Raw genomic sequence first — 24,631 nt, 5'->3', positions numbered from 1 at the left:
AAAATTTATTCCAGATGAACACCACTGCAAAAATGTGGGCTGACCTGCATTTACTCTTTTGTAATAGTGGGAGCCAAGTGTGCCTTGGAAATCAGCCAGCCAATGATACCATCTTGTAGCCAACTAGATTTATTTATTTGTTGGCAGCCTTCCACTACCAATTACAGTGCCAGCCTTTGCTCACTGAAATAATAATGCCAACGATTTTTAGAGCAAGTGTCAGGCATCTCTATGAAGACTCAGGAAATTCCTACGAAAGTTCAGGTCCACCTTACACACTCCAAGCCAGCTGTCATTGGCCCCTTTAGAGAGTAATGCATGGTGTATACCATAGAGCACCCTCAGGTCATTAAGGGGAGAGAAGGAAAGGATCTACTTTGTGGGAAGTGGATTAAAGGTAGGCACCTGACTGTGGAGACAGTAGGGTGGAGCATTTATGAGGTGATCAAGCACCTTTTCAGGTTGTGCCATGAAAGCAGTTAAGTGGCCCTGCTCGCCTTTCAATTATAGTTTAAAGGGAAAGTGAATATTCACTCACCCAATCTATTTTAATTCCACCTTGTATCCAAGAGGGCCCACAAAATGGCATCATCAGTAGACACACACATTTTTATTCCTGTCTTCATTTCACAATTTTATGAAATGTTTGGACAATGTTAATTTAGAGCCAATTAAGCTAAGCAAACATTGATTTTTGCTCAGCTTAATTCCAAGCAAAAAAAAAAACCCAATCAATTTTCCACTAATAGCTCAATCAGCTCAATCAATTTCTCACTACTATCCTACAATTCATTCTAATATAATCAATCCTATCACTTTTTGTATTGGCTTTGCAATGGTTTTGCTACCATGAGCCAAAGGGTAGAGGAAAGCCCTCAAACTTCTTACTTGTTCAAGGAAAGATAGGTTTTCTTGCAGAATTCATGGTCTAGTTTTAATAAGTTGAGTCAGCTATGTGAACTGGAGCATGAACTCCAGGCTGGCATGTGAACTGTTCAAAGAGCCTGGAATTCAAGTATAGTGTTAAATCCTAGATGGAACCTTGGAAATTCCTCTTGAAATACCCGAAGATGTTTTGCCTGCCCAGGAGCATCCAAATTTGCCCCTATTTCTGTCAAATATTTGCTTTGTTGTTTATTGGATTTCTAACCCACCCTTCACTGTAAGGTCCCAGGGCAGGTTACAGCAATACAATTAAAACAATATAAAACAAGTAAACAATTTATATGCCATTATAAAGGCAAGTAAAACAATCTGAAGCAAAAGCAGTGCTATATAGTTTAACCCAAATATAGAAGAGATGGGTCCCACAAAAATACCTGAATTCTCAGAGTCCAAGACAAAGAGGTATGTCTTCAGCATACGGCTGAAACTGTATAATGAAGATGCAAGATGCATATCTGTGAAGAGGGTGTTCCACAATGTAGGGGCTGCCACAGAGAAAGCCTGGGCTGCATTTCCTGCGCTTCTGAGGGTGACAGAACTACCAAGAGAGCTCCTCTCCTGAGTCTAATACCCAAGAGAGGCTGTAGGGATGGAGGCAATCTTTCAGCTATTTAGGGCGTAAGATGCTGAATAGTTTGGCTGAACCAGTTCTACCTAGCGATGTTGCCATTTTACTGGGGTGTTGAATCTAAGTTTTTTATTTTGTCATTGTTCCTCTCCTCCCACCCCTTGCTATCTTTCTGATGAAAAACTTCACTGGAGGGAGAAGTTCAGTGACAACTTTAGAGCCAAGCCATGGGCAACCTAAGGCTTCTTGGCCTCCTCACAGTGAGTTACACTGGCATTATTGTAACACAATGCATACATGGCACTGTGCTTTCATAATACAATCAAAACTGATACATGGCATTACCAAGCTTCTATGCTTGCCTTGCGTATGGCGCCACTGTAATTGTTACAAGACAAACCTCTCTCTGCCTATTGGTTGATTCAGAAAATGAAAAAATTGAATATTTAAATCAGAACCCAGTGGAAGATTGTGCAAGGTTTGCCATAGTTGAGGGTGGGCCATCTTCACCCAGTGTCTCTTCACAGACCATATTCCACTGCCCATTTGCTCTGGCACAGTTCCACGGAGATTAATTGGACTACATGGGAGCAAATGAGCTTTGCAGCCTCTTTCAACATGCCTATTGACTGAAAATGCCCCTAAGCACCTTCTTTGCCATCCCTTCCCCCACCTCTTTCTTCTCTCTGGCCCCAGCAAGAAAAGCTCAGTTCCTGCTGAAAATAATTTACCCTTGTCAACCAGAATTGTGAAGTTTATTATACACATAACCTATGTGTCCTTGCTTATTCAGTTCATCCCACTCAAAGTTTTAGATTACTAGCTTTATGGTACTGGAGACATTGCTTTCCCATGAGATTTACAGATCAATTTGGCAGAAACTGTGATTCAAAATCATCTCTGGCCCATCTCCATTGAAGTCATTTGGAATCAAGCCATATGAAAACATGACCCAAGGAGAATGGATACATTTCAGTTTGGCTGCTCTTTCTGCCTGATACGCTGTACATTTTACTATTTGCTTATTGCTGTTTGGAGAATAAGGCTATTAATGGTTACTAGCCATAACTGCTGTGTGGCGTGCCCCTAAATAATAATTGTTGAGAATCACAAGTGGGGTGAATGTTGTTTTGCTCAGGGTCTGCTGGCCGGCTTCCCAAAAACTGCTGGTTGGCCACTGAGAGCAGGATGCTTGAGCTAGATGGGAAGAGGGAAACACTAGTAGTTTAAGTCTCTAGTATAGAGCCCACCTGTACAATTCCTATGCTGGTTTCAGATTTTGCAGTTATAAGCCACCTTTTCTGGGTTATCACACCAGAGCCTATTGTCTCCCCCTTACCACCCTTGCACCACAAACCTCCAGCTGACCTTACCACTATCATTTTGCCATTTGTGTCCATTCGTCTTACCCTGCATGTGCCCACTCAATAGCTTTGATTGGTAGAATTGGCACTACTACAAGTGCCACACAATACCCATTCCACATTAGTAAGAATTCAATCATTTAGTGTGGCAGCACCAGTGGCGTAGCGTGGGGGGTGCAGGGGGGGCCGGCTGCACCGGGCGCAACAATTGGGGTTAGGGCAAATCCACAGGTTAGGGGGCGCAAATCCACGGGTTAGGGGGCGCAAATCCACGGGTTAGGGGGCGCAAATTACTTGCCTTGCCCCGGGTGCTGACAACCCACGCTACGCCACTGGGCAGCACCCACACTTTGGAACTCTGTGACTCTTAAGATCAAGCAGACACCTCCACTGTACTCTTTTAAGTAAAGGTAAAGGGACCCCTGACCATTAGGTCCAGTCGTGACCGACTCTGGGGTTGCGGCGCTCATCTTGCTTTATTGGCCGAGGGAGCCGGCATACAGCTTCCGGGTCATGTGGCCAGCATGACTAAGCTGCTTCTGGCAAACAAGAGCAGTGCGCGGAAACGCAACTGCTAAAAACAAGCCTACCCAGATGCTTAGCAAGTTGAGGTGATTTTAATTTGTTTTCAGTATTTTAACTTCTGTAGGTTTAAAAGTATGGTTGTGAAGTTTTCTGATTTTACTGTTTTATCTTTTGTAAACCATTTTGAGGGTGGTTGTTGTTGATTTACAATCAATCGGTGTATGCATTTTATGAAATAAATGAAATGAACTAAAAAAATTCAACCTGTGCTGGCCCAAGGCAGTTTGCTGCCTGGGGTAGAACAGTAAATTGCACTACTCAACCCCACACTCCATCCCACTGCCCAGTCATGACACACAGTACCCAAAGCTGGTCAAGTTATTCTGGCACCTGAACACCTCTCCCCACCTTTTGGGTGTATAAATACAGCAATAAAGTAAATTGCTAACCATTTACTGCTCTCTCATCACCCCTCAAATCAGCTGCCCTGGGTTGTGGATTTATCAGGCAATTTCTGTACTCATGGACAGAAATGGCCAGACGTTATGGCAACTTTATTATAAATGGTATAATCTGGTCGCTGGGGGTATGTTATGACTCCCAACCCAACCCTATCGTGGTGGACAAGGCTCAAAATCTTTTGAGCGCCCAGTTTTTGAAACTTCTCTCTTGCAACACTTAAAATGTATCTCTCATAATGTTTGAAAATAGGTTTGGTTTCCTTATGGGTGAAATCTCCTTATGAGGTTTGCAGGGGAGAGCGAGGGAGATAAATCTCTTGCTGGTCACGTCAAAGCCCAAGGACTGTAAATTGGGCTCCTCTATCATGGAGCAGTACCACAGAGCCAGTCAACTGCCAACTTTCATTTAGGATAGATGGCTGCCTGCGTTAAAGCTACGCCTGCCCTGTTCTCATGAAGGACCACTGGTGGCTTAATCCTAATGTTAATCCCCAATTCCTAGCTCACACATCACCACTCTATCTCCATTCCAAAACAGCTTTCCTTCCTTGCTATTGTTAGCGTACCTGTCTTCTCTTCGGTTTGGCTACTCTCCGCTGTGTCTGTTTGGGGTTGCGCTGTTGCCTTGGCAGTAGCATCCTCTGCAGCAGTGGGGGTAACGGCAGTAGTGACAGTGGCAGGCACTTCGGCTTGTTTAGGTTCCTCCTTGACTTGGGCTTCGTCGGCCTTCAAGGATGGTGAATTATCGGTAGAAGCTTTAGTGGCACTTTCCGTTTCAGCGGCAACAGCAGCGGACTTTTCCTCCGACGGAGCAGCGGGAGTAGTGGCCTTTGTGGCAGGTTGTTCTGAACCAGTGTCAGCTGTGCCCTCCCCCTGCTTCTCATCTGCTGGAGTGCTTCCTCCTTTGCTGCCATCGGCAGGCAGGGCATTCTCAGTTGGAGCAGCTTCTGTAATAGCAGCTTTGCCATCCGCCAAGCCATTGGCGAGGAATTCCTCCTTCTTCTCACCAGCTTCAACATCAGTAGTTGGGGAATCTCCCTTCTTCTCCCCCTTGAGCTTTTTCCTTGTTATGTGTCCACGGAAGCTAGCCTGAATTTTGGTGGCTGCCTTATGAGCTTTATCTTCTGGTTTGATGCCATCTTGTTCAATCTTTTGGTCAATGTCATCATTTTTTTCAACCTTTTGTGGGGAGAAGAAAAGAGAGGGGAGGTTTGATTAGAAATCTCTCGAGCAAATACATTCCGTGAAAGTTAGTTAGGGTGTTTGGGCAAGCATATTGCAGAACACACATAGCAAACATAAAGCAATTACAGGAGGCTTTCATTTTCCTCATTCCTGGTAAAATGGTTCCTCATTGCAGTAAAAAGCAAAGTTCATAGTAGAAAAACATGTTACTACTAATATGCAGCATTAAAGAATGAAAATCCAGCATGTGGCTTCCATTTCATATTCAACATGCTAAGCCAATCCCATATTTATTATAATTTGAACTCTTAAGAGAGACACTTTATACTTATTAGGGAAGATAGGTGAGCGGCCTGTCACTCAACACCAGTACACCGTTCCCATAGCAACTGCCACTCTACAATGATGTTCTGTGCTGACCACACCAATATGTTCAGCCCATGCTCTGCAACATTCAAGGAGACTTTGAAAGCACTCTCTCCATAGCTTTTAGGAGCTGCAGGCTTGAACTGTCACTTTCCTTCCATGGTCAGCACAGAACTGTGGCAACCACTGCAGAGGACCCATCCCCAGAGCTTCAGGATTTTGGCAATGCCTCTGAAGAAAGCATGCATGGAAAAAGCCATATACTTGTCACAGGGCTTGCAGGTCATGCCAGATAGATAGATAGATAGATGATAGATAGATAGATAGATAGATAGATAGATAGATAGATAGATAGATAGATAGATAGATAGAAAGATAGATGATAGAATGGATCTGTATATGCATCAACTAAACATCTCATTTAGAATTTTGAAGTGTGCTGTTCAACAGTAAGAGCAAAATGCAGCAGCAGGGCCAAATATATGCAACACATCTCAGTGATCCATTTCCAGGTACAATTCAAATTATTGGTTCTGACCTACAAAATCCTAAGTGGCTCGGCACCAGGTTCTTTGAAGGGGCATCTATTCTCATATGAACATTTATGGGTGCAAAAAGTCTCGCCACCTTAGGAACACAAGAAGCTGCCATATACCAAGTCAGACCATTGTCTTACCTAGCTCACTCCTGACCAACAACAACTTTCCAGGGTTCTAGAAGGGAGTTAGTCTCAGCTTTGACTGGAGATACCAGAGATCCTACCTTGCAGGGGCAAACTCTGTTTTTTTCAAATTTCAGTGGCACCCTGCGTGAGGCCAAAATTTGGCACCCCAGCTCCTGCATATCACCTTCTGTTATGCTCAATTCACTACATCATAGTGGCAGCATCCTACAGTGCCCCTCCTAGGCCTGGTGCCCAGTGTGGCGAAACCAGTTGTGCTGCCCTAAATCCGCCTCCTGGACTTTCTGCCCACAAAGCATGTGCTCATTCATGAAGCAACAGCCCTTCCCAACATATCTTCTGAGATGAGGTAGTGACAGCAAGACAAGGGGCCTCTTCTGTTGTGGCACCAATTCTCTGGAATCCCCTCTACCAACAGAGGTACCTGGCATTACCCTTGTTTTCTTTTCTGTGCCAGGTAAAAACCTTTTTATTTGCCCAGGTTTTTAAGTGCTTGATGAGATTTACTGTTACTGTTTTATCTTAATTTATTGCTCCTCTGTGTCTTGTTTTATTGAGATGTTTATGACTCATTGTATTGCATTGTGGTTTGATTATTTTATTGCAAGCTGCCACTCTGAGAGCATTGCTGAAGAGTGCCCTATAAATACTCTAGATAAATAAATAAAAGAACCTGAACATATTTATCATGAAATACTATCCTTTTGTTTCCAAAACAAGGGGCACATTTATCAGATGGTTTCTTTTAAGTGTGGTTTTAAATGACCTGACCTACAGAGCACACTGGCAGCCTCTATCTAGTGCAAACATAAGCACTAAGTTGCTTTAAATGTTTCCTAAAGAGGTATTAAATGATGGATAGCTCTGTTTTGACTTCTACACATGAGTAAATGCCATCTTTTAGGTCTCTTTTTATGTACATATTTGTTTTCTCTTAGTAATTCACCAGCCTTGGGTACAGCAGACTGATGAGAGGCTGACCTCACCAGACCTCTATAGCTCAGTTGGTAAAGCATCAGACTCTTAATCTCAGGGTCCGGGTTTGAGCCCCATGTTGGTCAAAAGATTCCTGCATTGCATGGAATTGGCCTAGATGACACCTGTGGTCACTTCCAACTCTACAATTCCATGATACTATGGTCAGGTAATTAGCAAAGAGTTTGTGGGAAAGCAGAGGCAAAATTTAAATGGGCTGGGCAGGGTGGGGCATAGCTGAGTGGCACAACACATGCTTTGCCATGCAGCAAGTCTCAGGTTCAAGTCTCAGGTTCAATCCTCAGCATCTCTGTTGAAAAGGATCATGTAGCAGACAGTGGGGAAAGTCTCTGCCCAAGACCCCAAAGAGCTTCTGTCCATTAGAATACACAATGCTGGGGTAGATAAAAGGCAATTTCCAGAGGGTATCTAGAGTATCTGTGTTGCAGTACAAAAACAACAACAGTTGTGGCAAATAACAAATTATGAACAAATATGCTTTTGTGAGCTAGAATCTACCAGATGCATAGTGTACCGTATTTTTTGCACCATAACACTCACTTTTTTCCTCCTAAAAAGTAAGGGGAAATGTCTGTGCGTGTTATGGAGGGAATGCCTACGGGTGGCATGCCTACGGATTTTCCTCCTCTAAAAACTACGTGCGTGTTATGGTCGGGTGCGTGTTATAGAGCGAAAAATACGGTAATTCACAGTATACAGCCACACGGGAAGAACTTTAAGCAGTGAAATCAAACATGCTTTCTCCTTGCCCATGGTTGGTGGGCCAGTCTTTGGTTACATACATCTCCCTCATCTGAAACAGCTACTCACCAGCAACAATAGCCCACACAACCTGTGGAACCGCAGCTTGCAGCTGACCCAGATGCCAACTCTGTCCTCCCAACACACCCAATCAAGCGACACAATTGCAGGAACCAAAAATGTCAGCCACATCATCAAGGGTCGATTTACTTGTTCATCTTCATCATATACATTACTATCATCTGTCAGAAATGCCCTTCCACATTCTACACAGGGCAAACAGCCTCGTCCAGGTAGAAAAGAATCACACGGGCACAAATATGACATCGGAAACGGTAGCGTTCAGAAACCTGTGGGAAAACATTTCATTCTACAAGGATGCTCTGCTATTGATCTTGAAGAGGCCAAATGTGAATAAAGGAATTCCAAGGGATGGGTTCCAATGTGAAACTCCTGGATTATATTTAATCAAGAATTTCAGTTCTATTCATTTGGATCTGAGTAGAGACAATGGTTTCATATCCTGCTACAGGTGTTAATTCACTCAGCATTACCATTTTGATTGTTTTATTACCTATCACTACACTTGTTTTGTATACATTATAGCTCCAATTGAATTGTCATTGTCACTGTTTCTTGCATTTCATTTCCCTCCGACTTCACTGCTTACACACACACACCCCACTAATATAATATGATTTAAATATATATTTGAAACTGAGTATGCATCTTCATACATTTTGTGAAGTGGGCTCCAGTCTATGAAACTTATAGCATGATAGTAGTCATTAGGGGGCTACAGCGCTCTTGTTGTTTTTGATGTTCATAAAGTAATGGGAAAGTCCTTCTTCTGCTCAGGAGCCAGGGGAGCTGCTGCCAGTAAGAGTCAACAATGCTAGGCTGGATGAATCTGATGGCCTCTCCATTTTCAACATCCATCCTGAAATTTCCAGTGGGGCTCCCAAAGGTAATGTTCTGTACATACACATTTGTTCTTTCAAATGGGCATCTTGGAATGCATTAAGAACCCATTTGCAAGCTCGTCGCCTGGAGATCTTTCACAGCCCCAGGGAAATCCTGCAGGATGAAAAGCACTGCACAGCTATCAAGCTCTGTTTGAATGCACTGGGGGAGAAAGCCACACTTGAAATAGCTTTTCAATCTCCTTCTGTAGGAGTTACAGGTAGGTAGCCGTGTTGGTCTGCCGTAGTTGAAACCAAATAAAAAAATTCATTCCAGTAGCACCTTAGAGACCAACTAAGTTTGTTATTGGTACGAGCTTTCGTGTGCATGCACACTTCTTCAGATTTCGTGTGCAGATATGCACACGAAAGCTCATACCAATAAAAAACTTAGTTGGTCTCTAAGGTGCTACTGGAAGGAATTTTTTTATTTTGTTCCTTCTTTAGGAGGACAAGCAGAGGAGTGGGGTTGTCCCCACAAAATATGGCGGCTCTTAGAATCCAGGTGGTGGTCAGGAAGCAATACACAGCCTAAAAGCTGAAAGCTCTGAAGGCAAGAGATGTTCAAAAGCCAACAGCCCTATAGGCAGTGGAGACCTCTCCTTTAGTGCAAATGGAACACTGTCCCACCAATTACAATCTGACTTCAGTCTCCCCCACCGGATGGTGCCACCTATAAGTTTCATCCTTCTCAGTCTCAGTGTTGCCCTTGTAGAACTCAGCAGAAAGGAGGATGGGAACTAAACTAAAATCAATTGGCTCTGCCTGTCATTGGCTATGGTTGTGCCTGTCATTGGTCCCTTGCCTTATGCCCCACCAGGTCCAATGGACACCAGTCACCACTGCCTGCAGCATGGGAAAGCAGATGCAACATGGTCAAGAGGTTTGTCCAGCATGACACAAACTGTTCCAGGCTAAGGAGCTAAACACAGGGACAGGTTCCCACAAAAGCAATTTAGTGTGGTTCCCACTTAGAGGCAGGCTAACCAATGCAGCTAAGCAAACCCTCACAAGTAAGCATGCTTCTGCATATGTATCACTTTACGGCACAAGTCTGATACACATTCAAAAGCACAGCAGAATGCTTGTTGATGCCATCTGTCTTCACTGATCACTTTCAATGAGATATGCAAATGCACATCCCCATCCACAAACAAGAACCAATGAGTCAGATGTGGACAGCGGTGCTGGGTGAGCTGCAGCAGATAGGACTCCTCTACCACTGCAGTGCAAGTGACTGAGGAAAGCCAAGGAGGCCTTGCCTGCACCAGCAGCAACCGAGGAAGGTGTTAGGTCAGATAACCAGCTGCTAAGTGGCCAGGGGGGGGGGGGTCCTGTGCAGCCTGGATCCATGCTGCTGGTGTGTCACTTTCCTGCTTGGTGCTGACTTTCCTGCCTGCCTCATTATGCCCTGCTAGCATTAGCAGGAAGAAAATGCTGCTATGGGTTGATGGGACAGACATTAAGCTGGTGAGTGCCTGCAGAGTATTAGGGTGATGGGATGGCTGACTAAGAAAAAGTGAGTAGTGACCCATGAGTGTTGGCTTCTCTGAGACTCAAATATTTTTCCAAGCAGTCTCCCCAGTGACCCTCCTGGTCCATTGGAGCTCTACAGATCTGACATTGCTGATCTCAGGATCTTACATTCTAGTAATTTAAGAAAAGCTGGTTCAGCATTGTCATGAACACAGGTCACTTCTGGAAACCTGCTTATTCATTCTGATTCATTTGCACAAAGTTTCTGCGGAGGTTGTATGATGTCCATTGTTCATTGAGGATTCACACCCTGATCTGTTTGTGTCAAGGTTACATGGCTTTCCACCAATCTAATGTCATCCCACATTTTCCCATAACTTTCCTTACAGCAAAAAGTCTATTTTGTGTTGTGTTTGAAAGTGGGTTTGTTGTGTCTGAGAGTCAGAACACTTTAATCCACTTTAACTTCACAAACCTCAATTTGCCAGTATTTAAATGAATACTGGCAGTCTGGAGGCATCTATCTAGCAGCAATTCACCTGAAATGTGGGGGAAAGTGTATTGTGTAGGCAGTCTGCATATGTTACATGGTTAGTACAGCAAAGGATGGCTTTAAAATTGTAAGTCACGCTTCCACGTTAAAGAATAGTAATTCATTTAGAAGCATTTTAAAATAAGCTTTCAGTTTCTAAAACTTGAAGACTATTTTAAATTTTAGGAGCTTGAGGTACAGAAAAAAACACTAAGATGGCAAGACCTGTGATTTCATAAACAGAATGCTGGCAGCCCTGAGAAAATTCACTATTGATCTAACTTCTTTGGACAAAAAAAGAAAGAAAGATAGTCCTCATTACATGTATTCCCCAGAGTCCTTTCTGTCATATATTGGAAGAAGGGAACACCCTGTTCTTCTTTCATGCCCCCAAACCTCCTCCAAGGAATCTCTTGTCAAAATGACTTCTACTAGTTGCCCAAAGGACTGTATTCAGGCTTGTTAACCTCATTCTCCAATCCACATTATCAAACCTACAATCTTCATAATATTTCTACCTCTTTTTCATGAAATACGTAGATCCACGACTCACTATCTAAGATTTCCAGTTCAGGATAGGATGCAGTCATTATTTTGGCATCATTCTCGCTACCTCACCCTCTACTGTTGTGTGTGTTTCTCCAACAGTTCCATATACTGGAATGCAGCAATCATTTCCCATTTGTTCTTCCACTGTCTTCCTGGATTACAATAAGAAGGTACAGGACACTGGAGCATCACTGCTTCTGATGGGTAGTTCATGTTAATACAGGGCTGATAGGGGGAAGAATTAATGTGTTTCAGCAACAAGGACTACCAGAGGGACTATCAGAGCCATCTTCCCCCATTGATCCCATAGCAGGTAGCACACCAACAACAAAGGAGCCTGGGTTGGCATCATTCCTCCCATGGAAGAGAAGAACACCTTCATCTCCTCCCTCTAGGAGGAAGATGCAGCAGAAATGCACAGATAGATGCTCTTTCACCAGGTGAAAGAAGTGAAGTGATTCGCTTATTCTGTGTGGCCACAATCAACCACTCTTTGTTTCTGGAGGACCTACATTCAAGTGCGTGGATCCAATCGTTTGGCTTTATGAAGCATAAAGTGGTGGGGTGAGGGTCACGTGACTTGAAATGGGGTAAATGAAGAATGTGGAGGCGTCAAACACCTTGGAAGAGCACTGGTCATAAATGATAGATTTCATAATCTTGTAAAGAAGTAAGAGAGACTGAACAAGAAGATTTGGGGAGAAAAATCTTAGGGAGCAAAGTCCCCTGGCAGGGGGTGGGGGTGGAGTTCCAGTGAAATAAACGGAGAAGACATTTATAAGAATCGGTTTGGGCATTGCAAGAGAAGCTTGGCTTGTAAGCTTGTAAGCAAGCAAACCTTGTGCTTCTGATGCAATATCCAAAACCAATACTCAGAAGACCTCCCGCTCATCCAGCCATGGAACAAGGGCAGCTCGTAAGGAATTTCGTCCCATTTTGTGAGTCTCTTTCTAATTCTATGCAGATTCCTAGGTTCAGATGAACACTGAAGCAGGACCAGTGGTTGAGAATATGCCTTGTATGTAGAGGGTCCAATGATCAACCACTGGCATCTCCAGCCATTGCCGTTTCAGGGCAGCGACTACAAAATGCCAGGCAAGATAAACAAGGAGTTGTGATCCGATATAAGGCAGCTCCCTATGTAATTAATAACTAGGGGTGGGGAAACAGAATTGTCACATGCAAAATGTACCTTTCCCCATTATTCAGGCTGATTGCTAATGGAGTAGCAGGATTCACAGAGGGATAATCCCCTTTTCTAGTTGGTAGGTCTATCCCCCTCGAGAAACAGAGATAATCTAGGATTCCAACGTTGTAAAACTTAGGGAGTGGAGGCAACTAGCCACCTTTTCTCATTTTCATTATTTTATTAATTTAAAAAGTATGTACACACACATAATCAAATACACCCACACATGCAGTGGCTCAGGGATACAAATACTAATTAAAGCAACTACAAAAAAATTCAGCCTTATCCAAAGGATCCCCCGTATAGCTGTTTTGACAGACAGAACGAAAGGGATCATGTTATAAAAATCAAAGATGACTGATATCTAATAGCTGAGAATGAAGTGCAGAGGGAAAAGATTTGCCAACTGTATCTACTAAAATAGCGAAACATGGGCACAGGAGGCAGGAAAAAAACCTTTCACGCTTTCTGAGGTGTGGAAGCAATTTAGCACCAAGGACAGTGGCGCTTAACCCAGCTAAATAGTGTGAAGGCACCAGGATAGAAGACTGCGGCTTCTGCCTCCTCCGCCCTGCAGCTCTCTTAGCAGGATTCTTCTATGCCAGGGCAGATGTGGTTACTATGGTCAGAGCATCCACAAGTGATGAAAAAGGCCAGTTTTCCTGATCCTATCCCCCAAAGGTACAAGAAACAGCTGCATCTGTAGGAGATGGAACTTTGATTTCTGCCTCCAATAGTTTACAGCAGGCAAAGGCAAACTCGGCCCTCCAGATGTTTTGGGACTACAACTCCCATCATCCCTAGCTAACAGGACCAGTGGTCCGGGATGATGGGAATTGTAGTTCCAAAATATCTGGACAGCCGAGTTTGCCTATGCCTGGTTTACAGCCTTGGTTAAGCAGTTCCAACAAAGGGAGCTAATAAAAAAGCTCAAGGACATCAAACAACCGACCCTATTTAATAAATCAGGCAGGCGAAGCCTTCTGAGAGGAAGAGGAAAGAGGCCCATATTACAAGTTTACACCAGATGTGCCCAGAGAAATGATGCTTGGGTACCAGTTCTTCTTGGGATGCTTGAACATTGAACTTTGCTGTTTTGTCAGACAGAACGAAAGGGATCATGTTATAAAAATCAAAGATGACTGATATCTAATAGCTGAGAATGAAGTGCAGAGGGAAAAGATTTGCCTTTGGCCAGGGCACAGCCTGACTCCCTCCCTCGGCAATCTTCGCAGAGCTCTGGCCCAATGGTTGCCAGTGGCTTGAATTAATTAATTTTTATAATGAATGATTTTAGAATGTTGTTTATGTTGTACTTTTGTACTGTTTTATTGTTGTTAGCCGCCCTGAGCCCGGCTTCGGCTGGGGAGGGCGGGATATAAATAAAATTTATTATTATTATTATTATTATATGGGTGGAGCATGAGTTACTGTTGCTGATGGCAAAGTTCACTCCATCCACTGAACAGAAGGGTGCCAAGTTCAATAAAGTATCTTGCTGCTCTTGTTTTGCTTGTGCTCTGTTTGTGGTGGTAGTGTTTTTAATTTGTGTCACTGGAAATAGGAGCAATTAACATTCTGAGGTGGTGTTTACGGGTTCGTTAAATCAAACAAACATCCCAAGCAATTAGAGGAAAGGGGAGGCAGGTGAATTCCCAACAGCTGGGGAAGCAGGTAGCTTGGCGGACAGGTTCGGGATGTGCAGTTGGATCTTTGTTCCTGACACCTGGCAGCAACCACAAGCTGAAAGGAAGTTCCACCCTTTCAGCACAAACATAAGCAACAGGTGCCACGCCTTTCCTCCCCCCTGCCTGCAAAAGCCACCCTGGATTGACAGGGATTGAGAAGTCAATGAGAAGGATGGGAGGGAAATGGCTGAAGGAAAGAATATGTGCTACAAGACCTTGAGGAGAAGAAAGGAAGGAAGATGAACAAGAGCAAAAGGCAAAACGGTACAGACAATGACAAAGAGAAAGAACCAAAGGGGTGATGCAGGAGGGATGCACACAGACAAGCGATACTGAAGCAGGAAATTGGAGACAAACCTGTCCAAGCTTGATACAAGGGCATTTTTCCCTAGCAAACCATGCAGCTTTGCGGCGATTCCTACACACCAGCTGTGTTAGTCCCAGGACTGCCATGGTCCCAGGCACCTCCACATCTGCATTTCCCCCGGACCGGCACGGCTTCCCCTTACAGCATGGCTGGCGGCAGCATGTCTCTGTGGAATTAGTCCTGTCAGGGAAGATATTGATTTGGATGCTGATGTGTTAATACGTGGCTGCTTTCAGCAAAGCTTCCTTCCTTCCTCCATCCCAGACAACAGACTGGAGGACTAACCTGCCACTAATCACACAGGAGGTGTGTCTATGGCCAGACGTGTTATGCAAGGGGATGAGGCAGCCTGCAGAGAACACGGAGCGTCTATTGTGCTCCTTACATGTCCTAAGCCTATCCCAAGATCCTTTTAAAACCACAGCATTGGTGACTACGGATATGAACATTCTTTATGTGCACAGTAGCTATCAACTCAGACACGGCCTCAAAATATTTGCACGTTAACTGAGAAGTCAGAGCAAAGATGAAGAATAAAATACTGATTACAGTATTGCTTTTTTGCGGGCTCAGAAAAGTTCTTTGGTTTCTTGTCCAGCCTATCAGAAATTTGTTTTTGACCTATGTTACAGTCATAGCATGTGTTGTCTACAAGATAGAATAGAAAAGCAAATAATTTATTTATTTATTTATTTATTTATTTATTTATTAAAAGTTATTTGTTTTTGACCTTTGTGGGGATATATTCTTAAACAGTTTCATTTGTCTTCTATCAGACTAGCGACATGCCAAGTTGTCCATGGGCAGGATCTCAAGGTACTTAGCACTGGAATTGAATAAACTTGGTTTAGGTCTTTAAGCATAACTGCCTGACTGCTAAAATGTTGAAAAATATACAGGGCCCAATAAATGCCCCCCAAAGTACAGAGAGAGAGAGAGAGAGAGACCCCCAAATACTTCTCTTGAGGGTTCTTAGCTGGCTTCAAGTGTATTGAAATGAGTCCGTGTTTACATTCTGAGCATGTTTGACTGAATCAAGCCTTCTGAATTCCATGGGAAGGGAGAGAACAGTAGCGCATGAGTAAGAATGTAGTTAGAAATGTCAATTAGGACACAGCTAGCTCCTGCTCAGGTTCCAGCACAAAGAAAAGCCCGAGGGCACTTCTGACAGAGAAACTGCCAGGGGGGAGCAAAGCACTGTACATGTTCCATTAACAGCTGCCCCAGGGCCACATTACAGGTAAGCGGAACTGTGAGCAAGTGCAACTAATGCTGGATAAAGCTAAGAAGGACAGGGGTCTGGAGGGAAGGGCTTTCCCCCAGGAAAATGGTTCAAGAGTTGGTCTTGGGGTTTTTTGCAAGAGATCCATCAGTGGGTGCCTGTAAACTGGGGCGGCACAGAGAGGGACAGGGTGTGTGAAGTGAAAGGGTTGTTTTGCATTATCTCTCAGCATTCTCACAGGGTTCACCTGCATTCTTTTCTTCAACACTCTCCTCCAAGAAAAAGGGGGGGGGAGAACCCTGAACCAGCAGATTCCAGAAAAGTGCAGCCCCTCACTTTGTGATGGTATGCAAGGATATTAGAACAAGTACAAGTCACTCTCATGCAGCTGTAACTTTCTTGGGCTAACCTTCCACATGAAGTCCTCCCACCACTGCAAAGTGCTTTGAAGCAGAGGTAGCATGAGGGAAATGTATGTGCTTAACTCTTCCCTTGACAGTCACCCTCCTCCAAATGACTTTTCTTCTGCTGTTGTTGTAGGCCCATGTTCACTTCACAAATGCTGGTCTGGAACTATACAGTGCTAAAAGCAGCTGGGATGGATTATCTGGGTAATTCTCCTTTTCTCTGTATCTTCTGTAAACCTCTTACAGATTGAAAATATGTTTCTTTAAGCAGTAACCACAGTAGAAGAGAACAGCATAGATAGGTAGCGTAGTTTGCAGATGACATCAAGTATTTAGAATGGTGTATAAGTGGACTGAAGAGAAAAAGATCTCTTCAGACTGGGTGAATGAGCAACAAAATTATACATGGAATTTGTCGGGGGGGGGAGCCAAACTAGGTGCAACTTTAATTGTATGGATGCAGTTAACACGCACATTTTTGTTTCCCTGTCACAAACTTGACAAAATTGGCTTTCCAAAGCTGCCATTTGCATTTCAAGCAGCAATGTTCCCTAGGGAGGCTTCCCCTTGAAATCCTTCTCTGAAGCTGCTTTTTGTGGTTTTAGTTCAGAATGTGGCAGGAAAAGAACAAGTTCTCTACCCTCCCGTATGGTCCTGAAGCTGCTCTGGGGCCCCTGCAGCTGCTATTTATGTAATTAACACGTGTGTGCTAAATGCGTTCTCACAATGGCATATTTAGTTTGACCCCCAGCATAAAGTGACCAAGATTGAGGCAAAAGCAAAAAAAGAAAATGGGCTAATCAGGAAAGGGACACTGGTAGCAGCACCATCACATTGACTCCAAAGGTCATATTCAGTGTAGAGCTATATAGCTGTCAACTTTCAGATTTGAAAATAAAGGATCAGCAGCCTCGAAAATAAGGGATCAGCAGCCTCACCTGTCCTGGGGATAGTCTACGGGATATCTAACAATCTGGGATAGCAGCGGGAAACGGCGTTGAAATAAGGGAATTTCCCGCAAAAAAGGGAAGATTGACAGCAATGTGGAGCTATATCCTTGCACAAGAGGAATAACTTTCCTCCTCTCCCAGCTCATGCCCTAAATCTGTCCTCTGGGTTTCCTCAACTTTCCAGAGCAGATTTGGGAATGGTACGGGGCGTATGCAGGGAGAAGAGAAGAGGGTAGTCCTGCTGTGCAAGCAGAAGTCATTCTGCTCACCCAACTGTTTAGTTCAATAATACCACCCATATCTAGCATTGGGAGGGAGGGCACATGTTAGAGTATATTAGGAGGAAAATACAAAGGCAATTATTCAGGACAGACAAAAGGAAACATTTCTTCACACATAGATAAAACCATGGAATTCAAGCCATAGGATGCAGAGATGGCCACCAACATGGTTTGAAAAGGGTGTTTGACGTATTCATGGAGAAGGCTATCAATGGCCATGTATTGCCTCCAGTATCCCAGTGACCTACTGAAAAGTGCCCCAGGCCCACTTTATCATATAGCTTCATGTCACCATATTTCTCACTGGGATTTATGTGTCACAGACTGATTATGCTCTCTCCCCTTAATTTGTCTTCACAGATCCTATTTTGATCATCGAAGCCGTATTTGCTCTACAGAAATGAATGAACAATCACCCCAGCAGAAGGAGCTAATGATACACAGGATGCTTACAGCAAGGATAATTAGGCATGTTGCTAACTTGTTCGGAATAAACATGTGTGCAGCAGAGCAAACCACACACACGAAAAAGGGAACAGGAAGTGGATGAGCATAAGGCCAGAGCAGAAAGAAAGTGGCAGACATTTAGAAGCAGATATGTTAAATTGTAGTCATAATGGAAGGAAATGTTTTAAAGCCTACTGGACCAATCCTGCATTTAGATGACAGTCTGCCCAAAGGGGCATCAGGAACATAATTTCAAAAAACAGCAGAGAAGGCAAAACTTCTCTATGCAAGGTTTCTCTTGGAAGAGGAGAAAGCTGTGTTTCTCTCCAAATCTGTCTATACTAGCATAACTCAGCCCTTTCCCTAGAGTCTGGGATTGGGTATGGGGAACCTTTGGCCCTTTGGTTGTTGCTAAACTACTGACCGTTGCTGATCATTGTTCCTGATCTAGAAGGTTATTCAAATAGATTCCAAAGAATGCATGGGAGGAGTCATATCATGGCTCCACCCCAAACCATGTGAATGAAGAAGATTACAACAAAGAAGAATAAGCCTCTGTCTTTGTATTCGGGGACACCTGAAAGCACAGGGTTCTTGGTCATGCATAAAAGCCCTCGGCACATATAACGGTACATGCAGGCCTCTGTGTAGTTATAGTAAACATATTTAAGTCAGGAACGGAGGCTGGCATGCAGTTAACCTGCCCCCCCCCCACCATGCACATTCTAGGAGTAAGGACATTGTGGTGTCCTCTAGATATGTTGGACTACATCTCCCATCATTCCTAACCATTGGTCATGCTGGCTTGGGCCAATGGGAGTTGTAGTTCACAGAATCTGGACGACACCACATTAGCTGCTGCTATTCTGCTAGAATGAAGATCTGAATATAGTGACTGTGACTGCAGCCTCCTTAATAATTAAATTAGCATCTATTCAGTGAGGAATGTTTCCTATGAAAATTGTAAAAAATAGAGAGAGAATAATCTGTGGCAGACACAATTCTTCACTTTTTATTCTGATTCTAGAATACTGAGCAGTTTCTATTTGAACTCCTGTTCAGTTGTCATATGTTCCATGCATCCACACAATTTGATGTTCCAAAGAACTGTAACTCACATCAGCAATACTGTGTCTAGTATTGTGGACACCACTCCTTTCTTGGAGTTGCTCTTTGTATATGATCTGTGGGTAGTTATCCAATGTGAATTGCTAACACTGATAGGCATGTAGGTACAATGGACAGTACCACTGAGACAAAACAAAGTATCAGAGGCCATAGTCAACATTTTGGTCTGTTACAATTTCTTGTCATAAATTTGGCAATATATGTTTCTGAGCAGTGAGTGGGTTTTTTAGGTTATCCAGCTATATCTATGTGCCAACAAAGGTCAGCTCCTTGTGACTTCTTTGCTCTCCCCAGCAGATCACTCTTGACAACAGTTTGTAGTTTCATTGTGATGCATTACAACACCCTCAACTGTGAGCTGTAGGCAAAAAGCAGTGGTGTTCTATCTTGTCGCTTGTGTTATTTCTGTTGAAGCAGTTGTATTCTGGGAACTGACCTGGCCCTTGAAATCTGGTACTCAACTGTGTTGCCATGGTATTTAAGAAAGTGGAGATCAAATTGCTCAATTTGTTGTCGCTTACTAGTTTGTATAGCGATCTGAATCTATTAAAAGGCATCATTCTGGAGCAGATGCATTGAAATCCATTCAAATCTCATTCTGCCTTCCACCATTCTCACACAAATTTAGAAGGGGTCAATATATAAAAATTGGTTTGATTTGCACTCATTTCAGTAAATTACCATGTTTATGCAGCTATATAAATGCCAATTCCCACCAAGAACTTAATTTAGTGTTTGTTTGTTTGTTTGTTTGTTTGTTTGTTTAATTTCTATCTCACCCTTACTGGCCAAGGGAGCCCATGGCAGCAAGCACCAAAGCAACAAAACAACACAATTAAAAGTAAAATAAAAAGCATACTTAAAACATTTAAAAACAATAGGACCATCCAAAAACATTTAAGAACATCTAAAAAGATGTAGAATGTTAGAATATTTAAAAGCGTAGCTAATAATTTAATTTGAACGTTGCCAAGAATAGCATCTTTTAACCAACAAATGCCTGGCTTAACAGGAATGTTTGAGAACTCCTCCTAAGGGAGATCAACACAGCTCACCAAGGTAGCATTCCACAAGTGGAGAACCACCACCAAGAAGGCCCTGTCACAGGTCAGTGCCAAACAGATAGCAGCCAATGGCAGCACCCAGTGGCAACACCCAGTAACGTGAGATTGGTAAAGTGGGGGAGAGGGAACCTACAAAAGGAGAGAGAGATCATGGCAATGCAAGTTCAGTTATTCTGCTCGAACTAGCAAGCAACCATCTCAAGCAGATGGCTGTGGTCAGTCTCCCTGCGCTACAGTGGGCCTTCCCAAGCTGAGCTCCAGGGAGGAGCTCCGGGGAGAACTGCTTCTATTTCAGCTCCTCTGCTCCTGTTCCAGTGCCTGGCTCAGGAAAAGAACTACTATGGCACCTGTCCTTGGAGGATGTTCTGTGAAGCCCATTTCAGGGAGAGACACAAGTGTTCCGCTGTACCTTCCTAGCCAGAGAAGAGGGGTAGTGAGTGGAAACTGTTCAGCTCCTGCAGTGACTGCTTCTCCGGCCCTGAGAAGTTGTACAATGCAGGAACTTGTTTATTCTGCTTCCGCTTCACTATGTTTGTGTGGGGAAGTTTTGGGCTGTGGAAAATGGGATCAGGGTACTTCAAACTCCAAATCTCCCCCCAATCCCAGATACCATAAGATTTGGCAGGCTTCCTCACTGCTAAGACTTAGGGACCTACTGAATACTTTTCTTGTGCCAACAGGCCTATTGAATTGATTTCCAACTCCCTCAACCATTCCTCATAAGGCTTGGATTTCAGGCCCTTGATCATCTCATTCACATTCCAGATTGTCAATATCCTTCTTAAATTGTGGCACCCAGAACTGGACACAGTACCCCAGGAGTGGGCTGACCAAGGTAGTATAGAGTGGTACTATTCTTCCTTTCACTAGAACCCTATACTGTTGTTGATGTGGCCTAGAATAGCATTAGCTTTTTTGCAGTAGGGGAGACCTAAATCAAGTGATGGGGCCAAAAGGGTAGGTGATGGGCTTGAGTGCAACCATGCACAGGTTGTCAACTGGAGCTTTCTACCTACTAGGAGCTCAATTGGCTTGATCATACGTCAACCAAGGGAATTCTCACACCCTCATCTTTCCCATGCCTTTTCCCCAAGACACACGCAGCAGGTGGAAGAGGGCTGATTAGGTTTAGGGGAGTGAGGTCTAAGGGTAGTTGGAGAGGACTGTAGAAAGGTTAAGTGTCCAGAGCAGCCAGACAGCTCAGAAGGCAAGGGACGTGAGTGGGTGGGTGTACATTGACAGGAGATTATTTGGTCTGTTATGTGGTCTGACTTCCAAATTGTTTAGGAAGGAGCTATAAATATAAGCAAATAAATATTAATAAATAACAGGGCCATCAACAGACAATAGCAAATTTCTCTCTTGGTTATTGCTTCAAATGAAGGAAAGCTAATTTTCCTTTATGAATGCTATAATGTGTATTAGTGCCCCTAGATTATCAGTTGATTAGAACAAATAGCATGGTGTAATGGTCTCAGGTTCCATTTGCATTGCCAATTTGCAAATTCAGGCAATACAAAATGGGAGTGGAGGGGGATATTAGGTGAGCCAAACAGGACCTATAGTGACATTAACATTTCCATTACAAAATGGAAACTCTGGAACTGTTATGATAAAGGCTGTCTCTACTAAGTCCAATTTGTGTGCCAAGTCAGAGTTGGGAGCAGAATGCCTGACCAGATGGCCCTTTATTCTGATCCAGCAAGACAGCTCTTACATTCTTAGGATGCTACAGATATATAGCAACATTCAGGAAAAGTATGTGGTGCAATCCTCTTAGGGCAATACATTTGTCCTCCCACAAGCATCAGTGCCGGAAAGGTGATACCCATTACATTCATAGTGCAGCTTTTGATAGTGGTTCAGATCAACTAGGATATTTTCCACAGTAGGGGGAAAGATTGACTTGGGGGGAAAATGTGACAGGGTCCTGAAACTAAATCCTGATGAGTTAGAGGCCTTGTGGGTGAATCGTTTACTGCTTGAGATCCCAGAATTCTAGAGTTGGAAGGGACCCCGAGGGTTATCTCATCCAACCTCCTGCAACATGTATGTCAGTTACCTGTTGTGGACAGGGTTGCACTCCCTCTGAAGAAACAGGCACCTAGCTTGGGAGTACTCCTGGATCCATCATTGTCACTGGAGACTCAAATGGCCTTAGTGGTTAGGAGTCCTTTTTACCAGCTTCAGCATTAGCTGCAGCCATTCCTGGACTCGAATACCAAGGCTAAAGGGGGCCATGCACTGATAACCTTACAAATGGATTATTGCAATACACTTTATGTGGATTTTAATGCAATGACAGCCACAAGTATAGACGGGTGAAACTCTTGTGTAGAGTTCAAAGGCCATGCTGGTGGTCAACTAAGTTCTTCTTAGTAGGTTCACAATTACGTAACCATCTGGCATGATAGTAAGGCATGGGGTGATATCTCCAAACCAACTGAGGTGGTTGCAGAATAAAAAGACAAGAAGATGAAGGCCAGGGTAACAAAACAAATTAGCCAAAATAAAAAAATTCCTTCCAGTAGCACCTTAAAGACCAACTAAGTTAGTTCTTGGTATGAGCTTTCGTGTGCATGCACACTTCTTCAGATACACTGAAACAGAAGTTGCCAGATCCTTCTATATAGTGAGAAGGTGGGGAGGGGTGTTACTCAGAAGGGTGGTGGGAATGGGAGATAGGCAGATAGCTGAGAGAGCCTCTTGACGACTCTTAACGACTGTAATAGGTCTTACAGGAAAAGGCAAGGGGTGGGAAGGTGAGAAATGGTTTAGTTATGTATAGTGAGATAAGAATCCAATGTCTTTGTTCAGCCCTTTTTCTGTTTTTTCAGTAGCTCCAGTTGAGAGTGGTAAATGTTTTGTTTTTCCTTTTGGAACTCTTGCCAAGCTTGGTGGTTCCTGATAGAGTTGTCCAGGATCTGCAACTTCTGTGCAGGATCTGGCAACTTCTGTTTCAGTGTATCTGAAGAAGTGTGCATGCACACGAAAGCTCATACCAAGAACTAACTTAGTTGGTCTTTAAGGTGCTACTGGAAGGAATTTTTTTATTTTGACTATGGCAGACCAACACGGCTACCTATCTACTACTGAAAACAAATTAGCAATAGTCTTCTGAATGCTCACACTGTAAGAATAAGAAGAGTCTGCTGCTGGATCAGGCTAGTGGCCCATCTAGTCCATCAGTCTGTTCTCACAGTGGCCAACTAGATGTCCTTAGGAAGCCCAGAAGCAAGATCTGAACACAACAGCATGCACCCCTCTTGCAGTTTCCAGCAACAGGTATTGAGAAGCATGCTGAGGCAGAATGTATCCATCAGGGTTAGCAGCCATTGATAGCCTTATCCTCCACTAATTTGTCTAATCCAACTTGGTGGTCATCTTTGCCTCTTGTGGGAATGAATACCATAGTTCAGCTATTCACTGTGTGAATTAACAAAGCAGCCTTTGCCAACCAAGTGCTCTCCAGACATTTTGGACTACAACTCCCATCAGCCGTAACCACCGTAGCGAAGGCTAGAGTAAAAGGGTAATTTAGGGCAGGCATAAGCAAAACAGATGTTTGGGGACTACAATTCCCATCATCCCTGACCACTGGTCCTGTTAGCTAGGGATCATGGGAGTTGTAGTCCCAAAACATCTGGAGGGCCAAGCTTGCCTTTGCCTGATTTATGATGAAAAGAAGAAGCCAGTGCCATTATCACCAGTGCCATATTTCTTAGCTTCCTGTGAGAATCTGCCTGGCTACTGTTGTTGGGGAACAGAAATACAGGGCTAGATGGCCCTTTGTTCTTATTCGGCAGGACAGTTCTCATACATTCTGGGGTGTGTGCTACAAATTATAATATAATGTTTAGAAAAAAGCATGTGCTATGGTCCTCCTTCAACATGTAAGAATGTAACAAGCACATTACCGGCTGCTCAAAACAAAATGCTAGGATAACACAGTAAGTCCTAAGATGAGCAGGAACCAATTCCACCAGAGTATCCATATCCAAATATTCCAAGAGTGGCTTCAGAGTATGCATTGAGCATGATCAGCCAGCAATCTCATCAGAGGGTCACTTTTGTGCAGCATTAGTGCAGGCACAGGTATACCGCTGGTACAGGGCAGTATACAAATTTATTACTACTACTACTACTACTAATAATAATGGTAGAAATTATTATGAAAAGGACTGGAAAATTAAACAACCTGTCTCATAATCTTCATTTAGAGCAACACATGCAGTTCTGGACAATGTTCACCTCCTTTTTCATAATAAACTAAGATGTAGAAACACTGGAAGGGGTCTTTTTTTAATAGTAATAAAAAAGAATGTAAAATGAAACAGACAGGGCTTCTTAGCTTAGGAGAAAAATGAAGACCGAGAGAGGACAAGGGGTAGGTTTTAGAGAAACATGATTGGTGTGAAGAGAGTAAATAAAGGGCAACAATCTCAAAATAAAAAAGGTCCAAGGCCATCCACAGCAGATGTAAGACAAACAGAAGAAATTACTCTCTCACCAACATATAATTAACCTATGGAACTC

General features: G+C 43.4%; 1 protein-coding gene and 1 long non-coding RNA gene across 2 annotated transcripts in view; one reads left to right on the top strand and one right to left on the bottom strand.

The window, feature by feature from the left end:
* The window catches only part of GAP43 (growth associated protein 43), a 62,289-nt gene that overhangs the window by 27,311 nt on the left and 10,347 nt on the right, over positions 1-24,631 (bottom strand). Inside the window, exon 2 of the mRNA XM_081198030.1 lies at positions 4,430-5,042. Coding sequence (XP_081054156.1) covers positions 4,430-5,042 — 613 coding nt within the window. The remainder of the gene's footprint in view (positions 1-4,429; positions 5,043-24,631) is intronic.
* Positions 15,584-19,086, top strand: LOC308589754. Its single transcript, XR_014009471.1, has 3 exons — positions 15,584-15,836; positions 16,359-16,429; positions 17,817-19,086. It is a non-coding gene; the product is annotated as an uncharacterized lncRNA (long non-coding RNA).

This window comes from Podarcis bocagei, assembly GCF_964188305.1.
Source record: "Podarcis bocagei genome assembly, chromosome: 6".
Lineage (NCBI taxonomy): Eukaryota > Metazoa > Chordata > Lepidosauria > Squamata > Lacertidae > Podarcis > Podarcis bocagei.
Note: the sequence above shows the minus strand (reverse complement) of the source record. Positions and strands in the feature narration are given on the sequence as shown.